This window comes from Buteo buteo, chromosome 6, assembly GCF_964188355.1.
Source record: "Buteo buteo chromosome 6, bButBut1.hap1.1, whole genome shotgun sequence".
NCBI lineage: Eukaryota > Metazoa > Chordata > Aves > Accipitriformes > Accipitridae > Buteo > Buteo buteo.
In genome coordinates, this window is record NC_134176.1 from 43,177,025 (window position 1) to 43,191,884 (window position 14,860).

At 45.7% G+C, this 14,860-nt stretch overlaps 1 protein-coding gene across 1 annotated transcript; it reads left to right on the forward strand.

The window, feature by feature from the left end:
* Positions 1-7,080: 7,080 nt before the first annotated feature.
* Positions 7,081-14,798, forward strand: PPP1R14D (protein phosphatase 1 regulatory inhibitor subunit 14D). The gene is made up of 4 exons (XM_075030735.1): positions 7,081-8,011; positions 12,250-12,345; positions 12,558-12,590; positions 14,717-14,798. The coding sequence occupies exons 1-4, from the start codon at positions 7,829-7,831 to the stop codon at positions 14,783-14,785; spliced, it is 381 nt and encodes a 126-aa protein (XP_074886836.1). The 5' UTR covers positions 7,081-7,828; the 3' UTR covers positions 14,786-14,798.
* Positions 14,799-14,860: the final 62 nt, after the last annotated feature.

Genomic DNA, 14,860 nt, shown 5'->3' on the forward strand with positions numbered 1-14,860 from the left:
TCTCCTCCTTTTACTCTGCCCTGCCTGAGGCACTCTGCTGGGGGCTCGCTCTTGCATTCAGCCAGGAGGAGATTTTTTTCCTGGACAAATATTTAAAGCCTTCAGTCTGGATCCAGGTGAGACTCCGTGCAGTTCCCCGACACAGGAGCGTGCTGCTCAGGGAGCAGGTGGCCCCATCCCCTTTGCAAACCAGCGACTGTACTGGGATACCTGCACTGGTAGAACTGCCCCTAAATAGTTTGGTTTGGTATTTTTGTCTAACCGGCAATAACCCAATCTACCTCAGCAGTAGTGTTGCGTTACAAAATCTCTGTCGCGGGTTTCCTGCAAACCTGACGGACATGACATCTCTTCTGCTTATGCCAGGTGACATAACTCCTACAAACGCAGAGCCAGGAGGACTCCTTGACTGGCACCTCTAGCCCCCCCCGCCTTTTTTTTTCCTTAAATGTTTAGGAAGGGATGAGCCCCTTCATAAGCTGATCAAATCTAGCTTTTAGAGTAGGGGGGTTTAATAGCCTTTGATCTCAGCAGAAGGCTGTGCTAATGTCCTGCTGCAAGGTTTTCTGCTGCTCACTCTAAACGTATTTGCAGTTACTTTATATTCAGTTTTCTTGTGCAGTATTGTCCTTTCATTTCAGAATCGTCTCTCCTTTTGTTTTCTTCAGCTGTATATATTTTAGTGAAATCATATCCGAACTCTTCAGTTCACTAGTACAAACAAGCCATGAGCTTTCAATCACTTCTTTTATGGTAGAGTCTCAATTTCCCCTCCGTTATCCTAATGGCCTTTTTTTCTGCACATTTTCCAGTTTCAGGTTTTTTCTTATTAAATATTTTTATTATTAAATATGTGTTACAGAATTCAAGTCTAAAGAATGGATCACCATTACCAAGTATTTAATCTTCTCTCTTCCTGCTGGAAATAAGTTGCTGAATACATCTTGGGATCATATTAGTATCATTCATAGGGTCACTCCAGAGCCATCTTATGAACAGTACATGTTTTATGGATCTTGGTCTTGTTCTCTCTGCCGTTTTCAGCTGACCAGCCCCCAGCTAAATTTTTTGTGACAATTTCCTAAATATATGATCTTACTTCTTATATTGTCTATATTCTTAAATTTGACCCTTTTTTTTTTCTGCCTAGCAGATGTGTCTCGCTTGTTTATTTGACCTTTAAAGATTACCTTTTTGGTCCTCCACTGTAGGAGGGATGCATCCCACCTCTGTGCCAGTAGCACAGTATCTAAATATGCCCAGTTTCTTCTGGAGAGGTTCAGTAATTAAAATTTTAATTGAGATTAGTGTTTGGATTCAAGGACTTCTGCTAGGAACCTCTCTCTGTTGCAGCAGCTTTCCTTCCAACTCAGTAACTTACTCTTTGCCCTCCTAACCTAGGAATCCCATCGCAGCCCTCATCTTCTGCCAAACGAGTAATTTCCCACGACTTCAGCTGAGCCGTGTGTTATTCATATTAGCGTGAAGGGAAAGTAGGGTGTGTGATTTTATGACCTGGGAGTGTTTTTAAGGGGTCCTACAACAGTGAGTCATCGTTAACTTTGGTCTGTCTTTGTGAAGTGTCTGCTCTCAGTCTGGCAATAACTATTCAGGGATGACTCAGGGGGGGTAAACCGCACCATAGTTTAATATTTGACTAAGATTATAAGAGCTCTTAGGCGTGCATGGCTTGTAACAAGCTCGGTGCAGGACCCTGCATCACCTGCCACCTTGTGATTGCTATGGAGACCCCAGCACCCATCGGCAGGTGGATGCCCACCTTCCAGAAGGAAGTGACCCCAACAGGCAGAAAAATAAGGAAGACTTGGTCCAGGTCCCCTTTGTCCTGCTGTGCAGCCCAGCTCCATGGCATCACCGTCTGCAATGACCTTCCTGACAGCAGCTCGTCCCACCGGCTGCTGCAGATGAATCCATTCTGCTGTGCTTTACCTGGGAACCGCTCCACGTATAATTAACGCTTGGGAGACAGGTTTGCTTGCTTGTTTGTTTTGTTGTACTTGCCTCAGGTTAAACCTCCCGGTGTGGTTTAGGGGTGAGACCCGGATGCAAGTGACGGCACAAAGATGTGGCAAAGGAAGGAGACGGGGAGGGACCTCGTCGGGCCATGACTAACCACTGGTTCTGTGGAACCAAGCAAGGGAAAGGATGACAGGCTGCTGAGTCCTCCCGAGAGCCGTTCCCATTGCATCGAGGGTAGCTTTGGGGAAGGGAGTTACAACGAGGGTATATTGTTTCTTTGGGGAAGTTATTGTCTACAGTCCTGCATGGCACTGGCCTTTATTTGAATGTTGTTGGTCAAGGTAAACCCTTAAGGGCAGGAGCACTGGGAAAGGAAAAAGGGAAAATAGTGTTGAGACTAGTTACATCGAGAAAGTATCTGCATTTTTGTCTTGTCTACGCTAGGCTTTTACAGGGAGATAGGTATGGAAATGTGAAGCAAAGAACCTTCAATTTGCAGGAACTAGAATAAACTTAACATTTGAAGTCCCCATAGGCAACCTGAGCTGTTCTTTACAGCGCCTGTGAGTGGAACAGGATCGACCGTGGGCTTCCCCACGGCCCCTCCTTCTTCATGCATCCCTGGGAACCTCCTGACTTCCAACACCTTCAGGCCAGCTGCCACTGCCTCCCGTGAAAGGCGGCTCTCCCCTCCGTTTGTAGATGGAGATTTCCCTGCAGGTGTGAGCAGCACAGTCCTGCAAGTGTAATTGCAGCCTTTCGAGGGGATCAGGTCACAATAAACTTCTTGGTGCAAGAACTATATAGATGGCCTCTGCAAGCCTGAAATGTTGAAAGCAGGCTGGAAGACAAGGGAGGTCCCTTTCATCTATTCAGCCAGTGCTTCTCCTGTCTCCAACTCTACCATTCAAAGACTTGCTGAAACCTCTGTGCCAGGTGAAAACACTGATAATGCTTTCAGTGCCACAGGCCTCTTTCTGTAGGGAAACAGCAAAGCAATACAAGAGGGAGGGCAACAAAACAACATGGACAGGTTTTCAAAGATTCCCAAATAATCCCTTTGGAATCTAATTCAGCTTCACCTAAGTATTCAAGGGGAGCGGGGGTTTCCTCCTCAGTGGAGATGCTTACTCATCCCACTGCCTACAGGGTGTCTGAGGATGGACAGAGATAAGCAGAATGAATTGCCTAGATAAGGAGAGAGTCCAGGGTTTGCTACTCCTCTGGCATCCCAAAGCAGTAAGTACAACTGTTTCTCATTTACCTTTCTCAGCTGCTAATGAGCCATTATTAGCCTTTACGCTTTACTTAACAGCCAGTAACAGAGGCAGGAGGGAGGACAGAGGGCAGGCAGGCCAGCTCATCTGACCTCTGTATTGCTGAGACCTGTCTATTTTCTGGGGCAGTGCCAAATAGTGCAATTTTGGGTTGATCAGTCAAATACTAAGTTGGGAAAGGTTTCCTCTGTCTCTCGACGTTCTTCCTTCTCACTGCCCTTGCATTGCCTTATGAAAGGTGAGACTATCGTGGGAGAGGAGTGAGACTGATTACCGATCGCCCAACTGAAGGCGGCAAGAAATTATGTGCTCTCCCTATTCCTGCTAGAGCTCTGGGGCAACGGTGCAGCCTTTTTGGCTTCCATGCTCCTGTGGAGACACTGAAGGATGAGAGAAGTGGATGATGGACATCAAGATGCTGGGTATACTCGGGTTGCTTACTCCGGGCTCTGGATTTTTTTAAATTTCCAGCCCTGGCTATATTTTCTGATCTGCACAACTTTTTTCTGTGCCTGTTCCTGCTCACAGGAGGGTGCAGAACCTCTTTACCTTGTGGTGTCAACATAGTATTGATACAGTTACCTCTGCCATCTTCTCTGGTTTAATTTGTGTTAACTATCATGTTTGCAACCACAGGGAAAGTAATTATATTCTAAAACAGGTGGAGAGTGGCTTTTGGCTGTCTGGAAGGGAAATGTTCCTCTCTAGGCTGGGACTCAAGGGAAAGGGGCCGACCTGGTTCTCTGGAAAGATGAGCTGGGGCCCTGCTGAATTATTGAGAACGCACCACAGTCGTCAGCTCGGAGAGAAAGAGAAGCACCAGCTTAAGTCACAGGTGTGGGATGGAGATTGTTAGCTTCAAGAACAGAGGAGCGTAACCAGATCTGCCTCATGCACTCGGTTGCTCTGCTGCCCGGATCAGTGTCACAGCTGCTTAGCACTACGATGCAGATGCTCAGCTCGGTTTGGTGGCCCTCTTTGGGGCCAAAGGCAGTCACAAAAGCCCAACTCCACAGTACTGAATCCCCCCCTCCTCTCAGAGGGAGAACCTTACTCTTAGGGCAGGCCTGGAGGAGCAGCGACCCCAGGTCACACACGTGGAAACTGAGGCGCGGTGTTTCAGTCTAACGCTCAAACGTGTTGGCCACATTTAAACCCCCTTTATTCACCTACATAAACAATAAGCAGATTTGCAGAGGACATGATCACCAGCAACTGCAGCAGGAGGTCCATTGGAGCTTACATGTGTGCAGCTCTTGTGAAAAAAAAACAGGTTGTCTGATTACGTGACTTAGTTGCCCAAGTACATGTCCACTTCTGAAATTTTGGTCCAGGTTGTATGCACGAGGCTATAAGGCGAGATAACTAGCTCGAAATAAGATCTCATCTCCCAGCCATGCCCGAGATCTCTGAGATCCCCCCGCTGTGCCTTTCCAAACAAATTGGTGGATGTCCTTCTGTTGCTTTGGCCACCTGAATCTGCCGTCACGCGAGGCAAGGACGGGATGCAGTGCTGTGGAAAGAGTCACGCAGCTGCTGCTTGTTTGGCGGCAGCTGGCACTCACCAGCACTGCAGGTGGCCTGTGCACCCCCAGGAGATGCTGCCGCCTTCAAAGGGGACAATATCACTTGCCCTGTATGAGGCACCCAGTCCTGTGCCTGCAGGAACTGCTACCACACCCTCCCAGAGTGGTCTTGCACGCTTTTTGCTTCTTCCTCTTGCTTTAATGATAGATTAAAATAGTTTATTACTGGAGGCCTACTTTATCTGTAAATAAAGAATTCATGACTAAGATCATATAAGCCAAAGCAGTATGACGAACATCCTGTAACCTGGCTCATTTTGGCTTGCAGCTTTCCCGAGAGGGCCTCTGACAACCCCTTCTGAGTGTCTTATTCCATCGTAGGGTGACACTGACAGAGCAGCACGAGGTCACCAGGGTCTGCTTGGTACTTTGTCGCTAGAGTACGGATGGTGGGGCGAGTCTGCCTGTGGACGTTTTCAGATGTGGTGTCTCAGCGCATTGCTGACGCTGAAGCGAGGTTACAAGTCAGCAGCGGCTCAAGGTGTTTGAAGAGCCATTATGGAAGGTTATATTCCCCTTTCCCTCTTCCTCACACCTATCCTGTGACCTCAGGATCCTGTGCTTCAGAAATTCAACTATGCTGGCAGAAGACTAACAGGGCAAACCCCATCTTTCATGTAGAGTTGAACTGAACTGCTCAACGAAGAGCACCAGAGTCAGCACAGGGGATGGAAGAAGCGGGCAACTTCCCTGCCAACCCTTCAGCTGCTGCAAACTTTTGGACTGACTCAGGGATGCCAGGTAACATCTCTTGTAAGTCTGGTCCTCTTTGTCTGGTCTTAATGCCAGCCTGGCTGGAGTTCCTTGGGACCAAAGAAAATAGAGGTTATTTTCCACTGTTAAAAAATGTTAGTCCTCCAACACCAAAATAGAGCACTTCTATTTGGAGACAGGAACTTGACACCTGGCAGCGTGCGCACTGCGGTTCAGAGTTACCTTGTGAAAATCCGCCTGTGTTTGGCCAGCATATTAATTAACCTTTGAAAAGTCAATAGTTTTAAACACATTAGAGGACATTCAATGGATTTTGCAAGGTTTCTAACAGTTAAGAATCTCTGAAGAATCTGCACTCACTGAATATGCTCTGAGCCTCTCACAACATGGATTTTTCTGGGAAATTTTGGTCTAAATAAGATAGTTTTAGGAGTGAGATTAGAGGGAGGATACAGCCAAACACTGAGGAAAAATGGGTAAAGCTGCTTAAATTAAATAGCTGACAGCTGTCTTCTGAATAGAGATTTTAGGCTGTCTGAAAAGCAGAGGAGATTATATCAGTTTCAGGTATACTTTAATACTTTATCCCTCACTGATGTGGAAGCAAGTTTCAGGATCAGCATTTTGTGGAGTTTTCCATCAGAAAAGGCTTTTATTTTTTGCTCAAATTCAGGATGAAAAGAAGGGCTGGAATGGCCTTGCCCATTTTTCTATCACCCTGTGTACAAGATGTCGCTGCCAGGCTGTACCATCATCCCTCTGGGCACACGAATGTGGCTTTGGCAGTGGGACTGGGTATGACTTCCAGAGGAGACCAGTCCCCCTGCAGACTGCCCCATGCTGCCCAGCAGCAGCTATCGAGGGAGAAAGGTTGGTTGCTTTTCCCTTGGTTTCTCTAGCTCTTGGTCTCCAAACTGGAAGTACCTTGGCTGCCAGGAGCAGCAGAGAATTACTTGGTTTTTCCATGTAAACCATGAGATAGGGGTTGTTGGATCTACTTCATGATGGAGATTCTCAGCTGGTTTGTCCGTTCGATAGGGCAGGTCCCTGGGCAGGTCACCGGAGGGCTCTGGGAACAGATGAATGAAGAGGTGTGATGCAGCACCTAGAGCAAATGCAGGTGTCCCAGTGCCCTGGCACCCCTTAAACGCAGCCAGCCCAATTTCTGTTCCTCTGAACAGTGCTGCTCACCTGTATCCTTCTAAAATGGCATAGGGCAGTAACGCTGCAGACCTTTAACCTGTCTTCCGGTAAGAAAGAGATTGTAAACCAAGCAATGATAACGTATAGTACAATAGCAGTTTATGATGCTTCAGCAGGTGAACCTGTTTACCATGAATACTTTTCTATGGAAAGGAGATAGTGCTATATCCCTAGACAGGCCTTCCCCTGCAGGGTCATCATGTCCAATACTTCTTTTTAAAAAAAGCATAGGTATTTTGTTTTATCTCAGAAGCACCTTGCTCAAATGATCTCAAATTCAGGCCGCTGGGATTTCTACAGAAATTTTTGAGAGAGCTGGAATAAATTTACAGATTGTAGAACAATGTAAAAGGGGACTGCTGAGCCCAAGTTTGGCTTGTGGTGTCACTGACCTAGTATTCCCACTCTTGCAAAATAGGGGATGTAGCCACATGACTCCAGACCATTTCTCCTTATCTGTGCTGGGTCCAGTGCTTTAGCTGGAAAATGCCAAATACACCAATTCAATGGGAGCTACGCCCTGTAGCTGTAGGCAAAGTAGTTTACAAAGGCTCATGGAGCTTGAACGCAGCAGGATTCAATGCATTATGTATGGATCAGCCCTCTGGAATTGCACATGCACGTAAGTCAGGCCTGTAGGAAAACAGTCATTTAAAACCTCCTTCTTCCCCACCTCTTGGAGCTGACTTGAGTTAAATATTAACAAACTTGGTTCATCAATTCCCTGGTTCGCTTGGCTTCTTTTAACAACAGATGTTATTACAACAACTCCTCTGCCGGCCTGCCTCCCCGCTCCTGTCAGCGGGGCCGATGGTGAAACCCAAGAATCGGCGGCTGTAACTCTGCCTGCAGAGCCTGGCTGCGGCCCCCGCCATCTGCTCGCCCCCACCTCTCCCCCTGGGACCACCAATGCTGCCCGCCTTTGGCATCTGTGGGTAGCCTGTGCTGTGAGCCACTGGTTGCTGCAGAGAGGCGTTGGTTAAAGGAGACGGAGAAAAGGAGCCAGGGAGCCCAGGGGAAGGTGAGTTCTTGCTGTCAGAGGAGGAGGAGGAGGAGGAAGCAGTGAGCATGGCCAGCAACTCCAGTGCACTGCCCCGGGTGACCTTCCAGACGCCAGAGAAACCTGGGGAGGAATCATCACACAGGAAACTGGGCAAGTTAACCATCAAGTACAACCGCAAGGACCTACAGCGCTGGCTAGACCTGGAGGAATGGATCAACAGCCAGCTGCAGGAGCTGTACCAATGCCGGGTGAGTAGCTGGGGCAAACCAGCCCCTCGCTCATCAGGTGGATGGGACTGGAGGCCCTGTGTGCTGGGACAGAAGGTTGCTTGCTCTGCCTTACTGGAAATAGCTTCTCATCTTCAGTCTTCCTCACGTACCTTACTGCCACTTGCTACAGCGCTCTCTCGGACTGGTGTGTCTGCAGTCAGAGAAGCTTGCACTGATACAATCCAACCAGCTTTAAACTGCCCAGTTTTGCACCTGCTGGGGGCTGTAGCTATTGCTCAGCACGAGTAGCAGAACCTAGAGAGATATACACACCCGGGATGCTTCTTGCTGCTGAGCTCCATGTGGTGAGTGGCTCTGCTGCCAGCAGTATCTACGCTAGCTGGGTTAGAGTTATCAGCGTACCGTTGTTCCTTTCGGTCACAGCAGTGCAGCTACAGCTGCTGTTTGAGTGAGATGCCCCAGATAATGCTGTGTCTGTAGCTGCAGAGTCTGCACACAGTACTGCTAGAAGGGGTAGAAAGAAAAAAACCAAACATGCTCAAATGTAGAGATCTTATGGCTTCATCGTCACAAGTCCCCAGAGCTGTCTGTCTTGCCTGAGATTCCCTTTGCACCAGGAACAGTCCCTCCTAAATTCTTCCTGCCTATCTGAGAGCTGTCCCACTAAGAAAGACGCAGGGGTGCCTAGGTCCAGCGCCCCAATGGTACCAGCCTTTACTTGAGCTGTTGCAGGGTACGTGACATTTTTTCTTCAGGGTGGTGTGACAAGTTCCAGCACTGGCTGGGTACACTGAAATTTTAACCTGGTAGTATCACTTCTATTTATATTTTGTGCTTAGAGGGATGGCACTTGCACAGGGAGCTTTCAGACAGGATAGTGCCTTTCCATGTTTGAGATAATTTCTTTGGAGTGTGGTACAGGAAAAGGTGAAAGGATTTCCCACGTTGTACATCATGGTCTTAAACCCATTTAAATATCTTGACTAAGGGTTTTGCTTTTATCTGTAGGGCAATGGCTGATGCAGTAAAAGAACATAGCTTTCTTGACTCACGACCCAGTACATCTTCAACAGAAGACGTAGATGGGTTTAACAAATTGTGTAAAACAGCTTATTCATATCTGGGATAGGGACAGACTAAATGAACTGTCAAGCCTTTCTGCCCTGTTTTCATATCTGCACCCCAGCACAGCGTTAAGCACGTTTTTGAGATGCAAGGAAAAAAGAGCTGATGATTGCTTAAAGTCTTCCTTCCACTCTGAGCATCAGCAATTTCAAATTGCAATCAACAGTGGAAGTGGACATTTTAGAACAGCCCAGGAAAGGCGGTTTTTGTGCTATATGCCATGATGGTACAGAGAAGCTTTGCCTGCCCAGGCTGATTTTCTGGACCTGAGAGCCATAGAACGGTATCAGCTCCGTGGCTGAAGAGCCGAACTTCAGGAACTGCCTCTGAGGCTATCTTTATTACTGTTGTTGCTGTTGTTGTTTATTATTATCATCATCATCATTATTATCATAATTTTCTGCGTGACTGTTTCCTACTTGGTATTTGTGGGAACGTACCAGGTTCTCATGCCATGTTGGGAGGGAAAAATAGTTAATTTCTGTTTTAACTTATGCTATACGCAAAGAACATGCAGCAGAAAGCAAACACAGAGAAAAAGGTCTTATCTTCTGTCGCAAATGCATGAGTCCTCTGAACATGAGTATATTACTGCTCCTGTTCTGTTAATTAACGTTCTTAGACTTCCCAAACAATTTTATAGCTTGTTTAGTAAAAATGACAAAGGATGAAAAGTTCATAATCTTTTCAAGACTTAATTGTGAATTTCCAGTTGTTTTCTATAGTTCATAAAATGATAGTAATAAATTCTCAGCTGTATCTGAACATATATGACACATATATATATGAAACATTATATAGTCTACATAGGAGCAGATGTTATCTCTAGACATAGTCAGGCAAATTCAGCATGTCTGCGAAGTGCTAGAGTGGTGGTCCTGGTGACTGAAGGCTGTTCAAAAGAACAGAGGCAGTGACTGTGTTGCTTGCCAACCGTGCCTGCACCGGCATTTAAGGGACTGTCCCTGGGGTTCGTAGCTCAGTTCAGAGAGCCCTTAGCCTGAGTGTTGAGATTTGCTAGAGATAAGCAAGGAGAATGGCTGCTGCTTTGAGTAACAGAACATCTTGCCCTTTGGGGAATTATTGCAGTTTTAAAGAGAAGGTTTGGTTTGTTTTTTTTTTAAATAGATGAGAAGCACTTGGTACCACCAGTAACATGACCTGAGATGAGGTTCCCTGTGTCCTACTCTTACTTGCCCAAGTCTACAGATGTACACTTGTAAAGATGTCAGAAAAACAAGTCAGGTTATGTTACCACTTCTGGTTTTCTGAGAATTAGGAGCTGTTTACTGTCACCAGAGTAGCTGCTCAAAGGGACTATTTTTTTCCCTACTACAAAATCCCAGCAGGCACAAGTGAGAAATCCAGCCATGCCCTTACAGGAACAGATTGCCAGTGGATTGCCTTTGCTCGCACCTCTCCAGCACAACAGGTTGCTACCAGGAACTGCGTACGTGATGCTATGCCAGGTCAGAGACTGTTAGTAAGGTACAACAGGGGGTTACATAGGATCTTTTCAAATAAATATATGTGCCACAGTAAATTACTTTAGCATTACTGGACACATTAGCAGGTGTCTAGCAGGTCCTCCTGCTCTCCTTTGTGCATTGTGGCAAGACTATTTAGTTAGCCCTGCTAGTCTGGGCTTCCTTGGATCCATCGACTTCCATTACGTTGTCTCTTCGCCAGCTTCTTCCTTTGCTCCACCTGCCCTTGGCAGTGCAATGTTCCTCAGGGTCTTCCAGAAACCCGTGTGACAGAGACACAAAAAACAGCATTGCAGATTCAAATGCCAGCAAGGTTAATTCAAACATTGCCTCCTGATACAGGTAATCTGAAAGCTATGCTATTTACTGTCATGAGGCTTTCTGCAACAAAACAGTTCTGGTTTTCAAGATGATTCCCTGCACGTGGAAGCCAGAACACCATCTGTACTAGGACCAGAAAGCCACAGGGAGTTCCTACCCTGTCTCACCCTCCTGGCCTATTTAGCTTCTTAGCCAGAGACAAAGTCAGGCTGGATCAACACCTGTTGTCTAAACAGTCATATGAAATCTATTACTTTTAAGAAGAAATGCTGTGTGGGTCAGTACAATGTATTTAACTCTGTTTTATTACTTATTGTCAAGTTAGCTATGTAACAAAGCTAACAAAGGTTTTCTACTTCCTCTCTGGCTTGGTATCAGAGACTGCTCAGAACAAGTTTCTTTTTTTCCTGTAAGTATTGCCTATATTGTTTAATGGTTTACATATACATCTATAAATGCTACCCAGCAATCAGGTGCTGCACTGTTTATTCAGTATCCTGATTCTGCTGATTACTATGTTAAAGTATCACTAGTGTTGTGTTGTCAAAGATTCATTTTACAAATACGTTGGAAACCACAGCCTGCTTTCCTTATAGTCTTGTAGAGACACGTGGAGCTAAAATGTGTCTGTGATCAAGTTTACAAATGTTTCCAGCTAACGCCCCCATGCATTACAAGATTATTACTCCAATCACCAAAGCTTGGGGTCTCCCTTACATTAAAGGAGACTATTATATCCCTCTCATGTCTGTTAGAGAAAGCTGGCAAAATTTTGTTAGGCCTTTCAAAAGCGTAATTGTTTTTCTCTCCATTACTGTAAAAAGGCTTAGTATAAATACCAATTATGTGAATATATTTAGCCTAAAAGCCTAAAATCTCCTTGAATTAGCTGTGCCTCTCTAAGATTAAGCCTGCTGGATTTCTGTTTGATGAATGCTTGTGCACACTCTTCATAGATGAGGGTTGTCCCTGGCTGGTTTACATTGCATTGCAGTTGGCAACTGCAGTTGGATATTCTTGAAAGGATCTTCCCATGGTGGACAATGATCCCTGAGCAGTGGTATAAAGTGTGGAGGTGGGGAAAGATAAAGAATGTGTACATCAGGATGTGCGGCTGCAGCAGACACCACAGAGGGGCTGGAATCCATGCCCTCTTTGTAAGAATCTCCTTATTTTGAGACAATTTATATCTTGACCTCAACTTTGCAGCATAGTTTTATTGTAACTAGTTCCTTCTCAGCTGCTCAGTTTTTTACAGATGGCCTCTAGATGTCTTAGAAGTTTGAAGGTTTATTAACTGTGGTTTTTTGGTTTTTTTTTTAGCTAAGAGAGGAAACAGAGGCAGCAGCTCCTGAACCACAAATTGATCTTGAAGATCTCCTGGAGGTCCCTAATGAAGAACAGAAATTAAAACTACAGGTCAGATAGAGGGACTTGGTGACTTTAAGTTAGGGACTTCCTACATAAAGGAAAGTAGTGATGTGTGGGGTACAGAGTATGTATATACAGTGTTGCATGACACTTGCCTCCGTCTTAGCCTGTCAAATGTACTAAGACTATATAACCTTTTTGTAGGGAGGGGAGAATAGGTCAACTCATAAAATATTAAAATGATTCTTCTTGTTTTTTAGGAAATCCTCCATGAGTGTGCCAGCCCGACAGAGGTGAGTGAAGCACCATCAATGTCTGTGTTATACTGTGCTGTAAGAGTGTGTCTTTGTTGCTGCTTGGCTGAGTAGCCAAGATATCACTGTGCCTAATGTGATGCCACAGATTTGTTTAATTCCCGAAGGGAGGTGTTTGCCACTTTATTCTGCTGTGTTAGAAAAATACATGTAAATCTACATGGGTGATCTGAAGGCAGAGGAGTGGAGCAAATAAGGAATTATACTTTACAACCAAAGAAAGTTCATTCCATGTTTTGGACATCCTAAGCTGACCAGGCCGAGTTACCATTTGGTTCTCAGTGTAGAAAAGCTACAGACAGTGATACAGCTCATGTAACCATCTTGCACACTGTTAACTAAATGCATTCGTAGCTTAAACCACTCTAGTGTTTTGAGTGACAAGATTGTAGGATGGCCCTTAGATTGGATTGGGCAGATAATAGTTGAGCAGTGGCCATGCAAGTTAGTCTTACACGTGTGGGGTTTTTTTCCCCATGTGAACTTTACAAGTACTGGTTTTGAGTTAGAGAGTTAAAGAAATCCCACAAGCTCTCACAATGTCCAAAGGAGAGGAGTCCAATACTTTGCAGTGTAGTGCATGCACTGCACAGCAATTGCATGCACTGCACAGCAATTGCATGCACTGCACAGCAATTGCATGCACTGCACAGCAATTGCCTTCACTGCACTGCATACCTGTGCAAAATGGAGTCCCCCATCACTGCTTCAGTCACACGCATTGCATGTGAACACTGCGCTTGGATATCATTCATCAGTCTCCACATCTTGTCGAGCCTATGTAGCTGTAAAGTGATGACCATACAGAAAATGAGGTGGATGCACAACTATCACTGAAATTAAACCCTGCTGTAACAATCATTACAGATAGTTGCCTAGCAGGGATTCAGCAGACAAGGCTGGCAATAGGGAAATAGTTCTCAGAGTGTTTGAATTTCAGATCTTAGGCAAGAACCCTGCATTCCCAGAGAGATAACTGAAAAGAGGTTGCTCTACTGATTCATGAGCCATGAAAGTGTCTTGAGGACAGCATGGTACTTGCTAACTACAGTCAGATACTGCTGCCCCATTGGCAAGAATACGTACTTTCACCCTGGTGATCTTGAATCCAGGGCCCTTGAAAGATCACAGCAGCCTATCTGCAGAAAGCAGACAGAGGAAACAAACCAGTTTCCTGTGAAAGGACTGACTGAAAAGGTATGTATGATCCTAGGCATTTCCTTCCAGAGCATGCTGTGACAGGCAACCCCTGATCACCCACCCAAGTGAGGAAGCTGGGCTTCCACACAGCACAGATGGTAACAAGCTGCAATACTTCCAGTGACCTTGCCTAATTACAAGGACACGTAGCTATCTCTTTGGGTGAAGAAAGGCTACACACTCCTTTATTGTGATGTTACTTGTCATGCAGAAGGTAAATTTTGCACTAGTCTCATTGCCTTCTGCTTGGAATAACCAGATGGTCCAGTTTAGTTCATAGTCCTTGGTGGTGTCAGCAAAGTAGTCAGGGTTTATCTCCATTAACTGCTCATCTATCTGCTCTGCTTGTCCTTAACCCCTGCTCCAGGTTATCATTAGTGCTATGGGTGTTTTGCTCCACCTCTTCTCTGCCAGCCACTTCCTTGTAGAATTGGCACAGCTCCGAGATGGTTTGCAATCCACAACATGGAGCTTTACAGGTTCAACAAGAGGGATGACTTGCTTTGCCCTAGATTGGGAGGGCAGTAGAAGTAGGCAGGAGGTTATGGTGGCAACAGGAAGCAGTGGAACCTAACAGAGGACAACAGCATCCTGAGGTCATCTCAAGGTGGAAAAAGCAGGTATCTAGGATGAAGAGGGGCAGGCTGGCTCCTGAGGAGAATGTAAACATGGCTGCTCCAGAGAGAGACAGGGGAAGGTAAGTAGAGGAGCTTTTAGATCCTTCTCATCCATTGAAAGGTCTCCTTTCCTAAGCTAAAAGATAGGTTTCCTCAATACATGTCAAAATTCTGGTTTCTGCTCAACATGAAGGTGAATGTGGCAATAATGCAAGTGCTATAGTATTCTTTGGGCTGGAGAGCACTGGAATTAACATGACATCCTTCTTCAACCCATTCTCACTGTAGGACTTCATTACGGAGTTGCTTAGTCGATTGAAAGGTCTCCGGAGAGTCACCAATCCTCAGAAGAAATGACCTTGTCCACATGGAGCACCCAGCTTTGGTCACAAGAAAACGTGTATCTTCCCCACAAAAACCAGGATCAGCAAC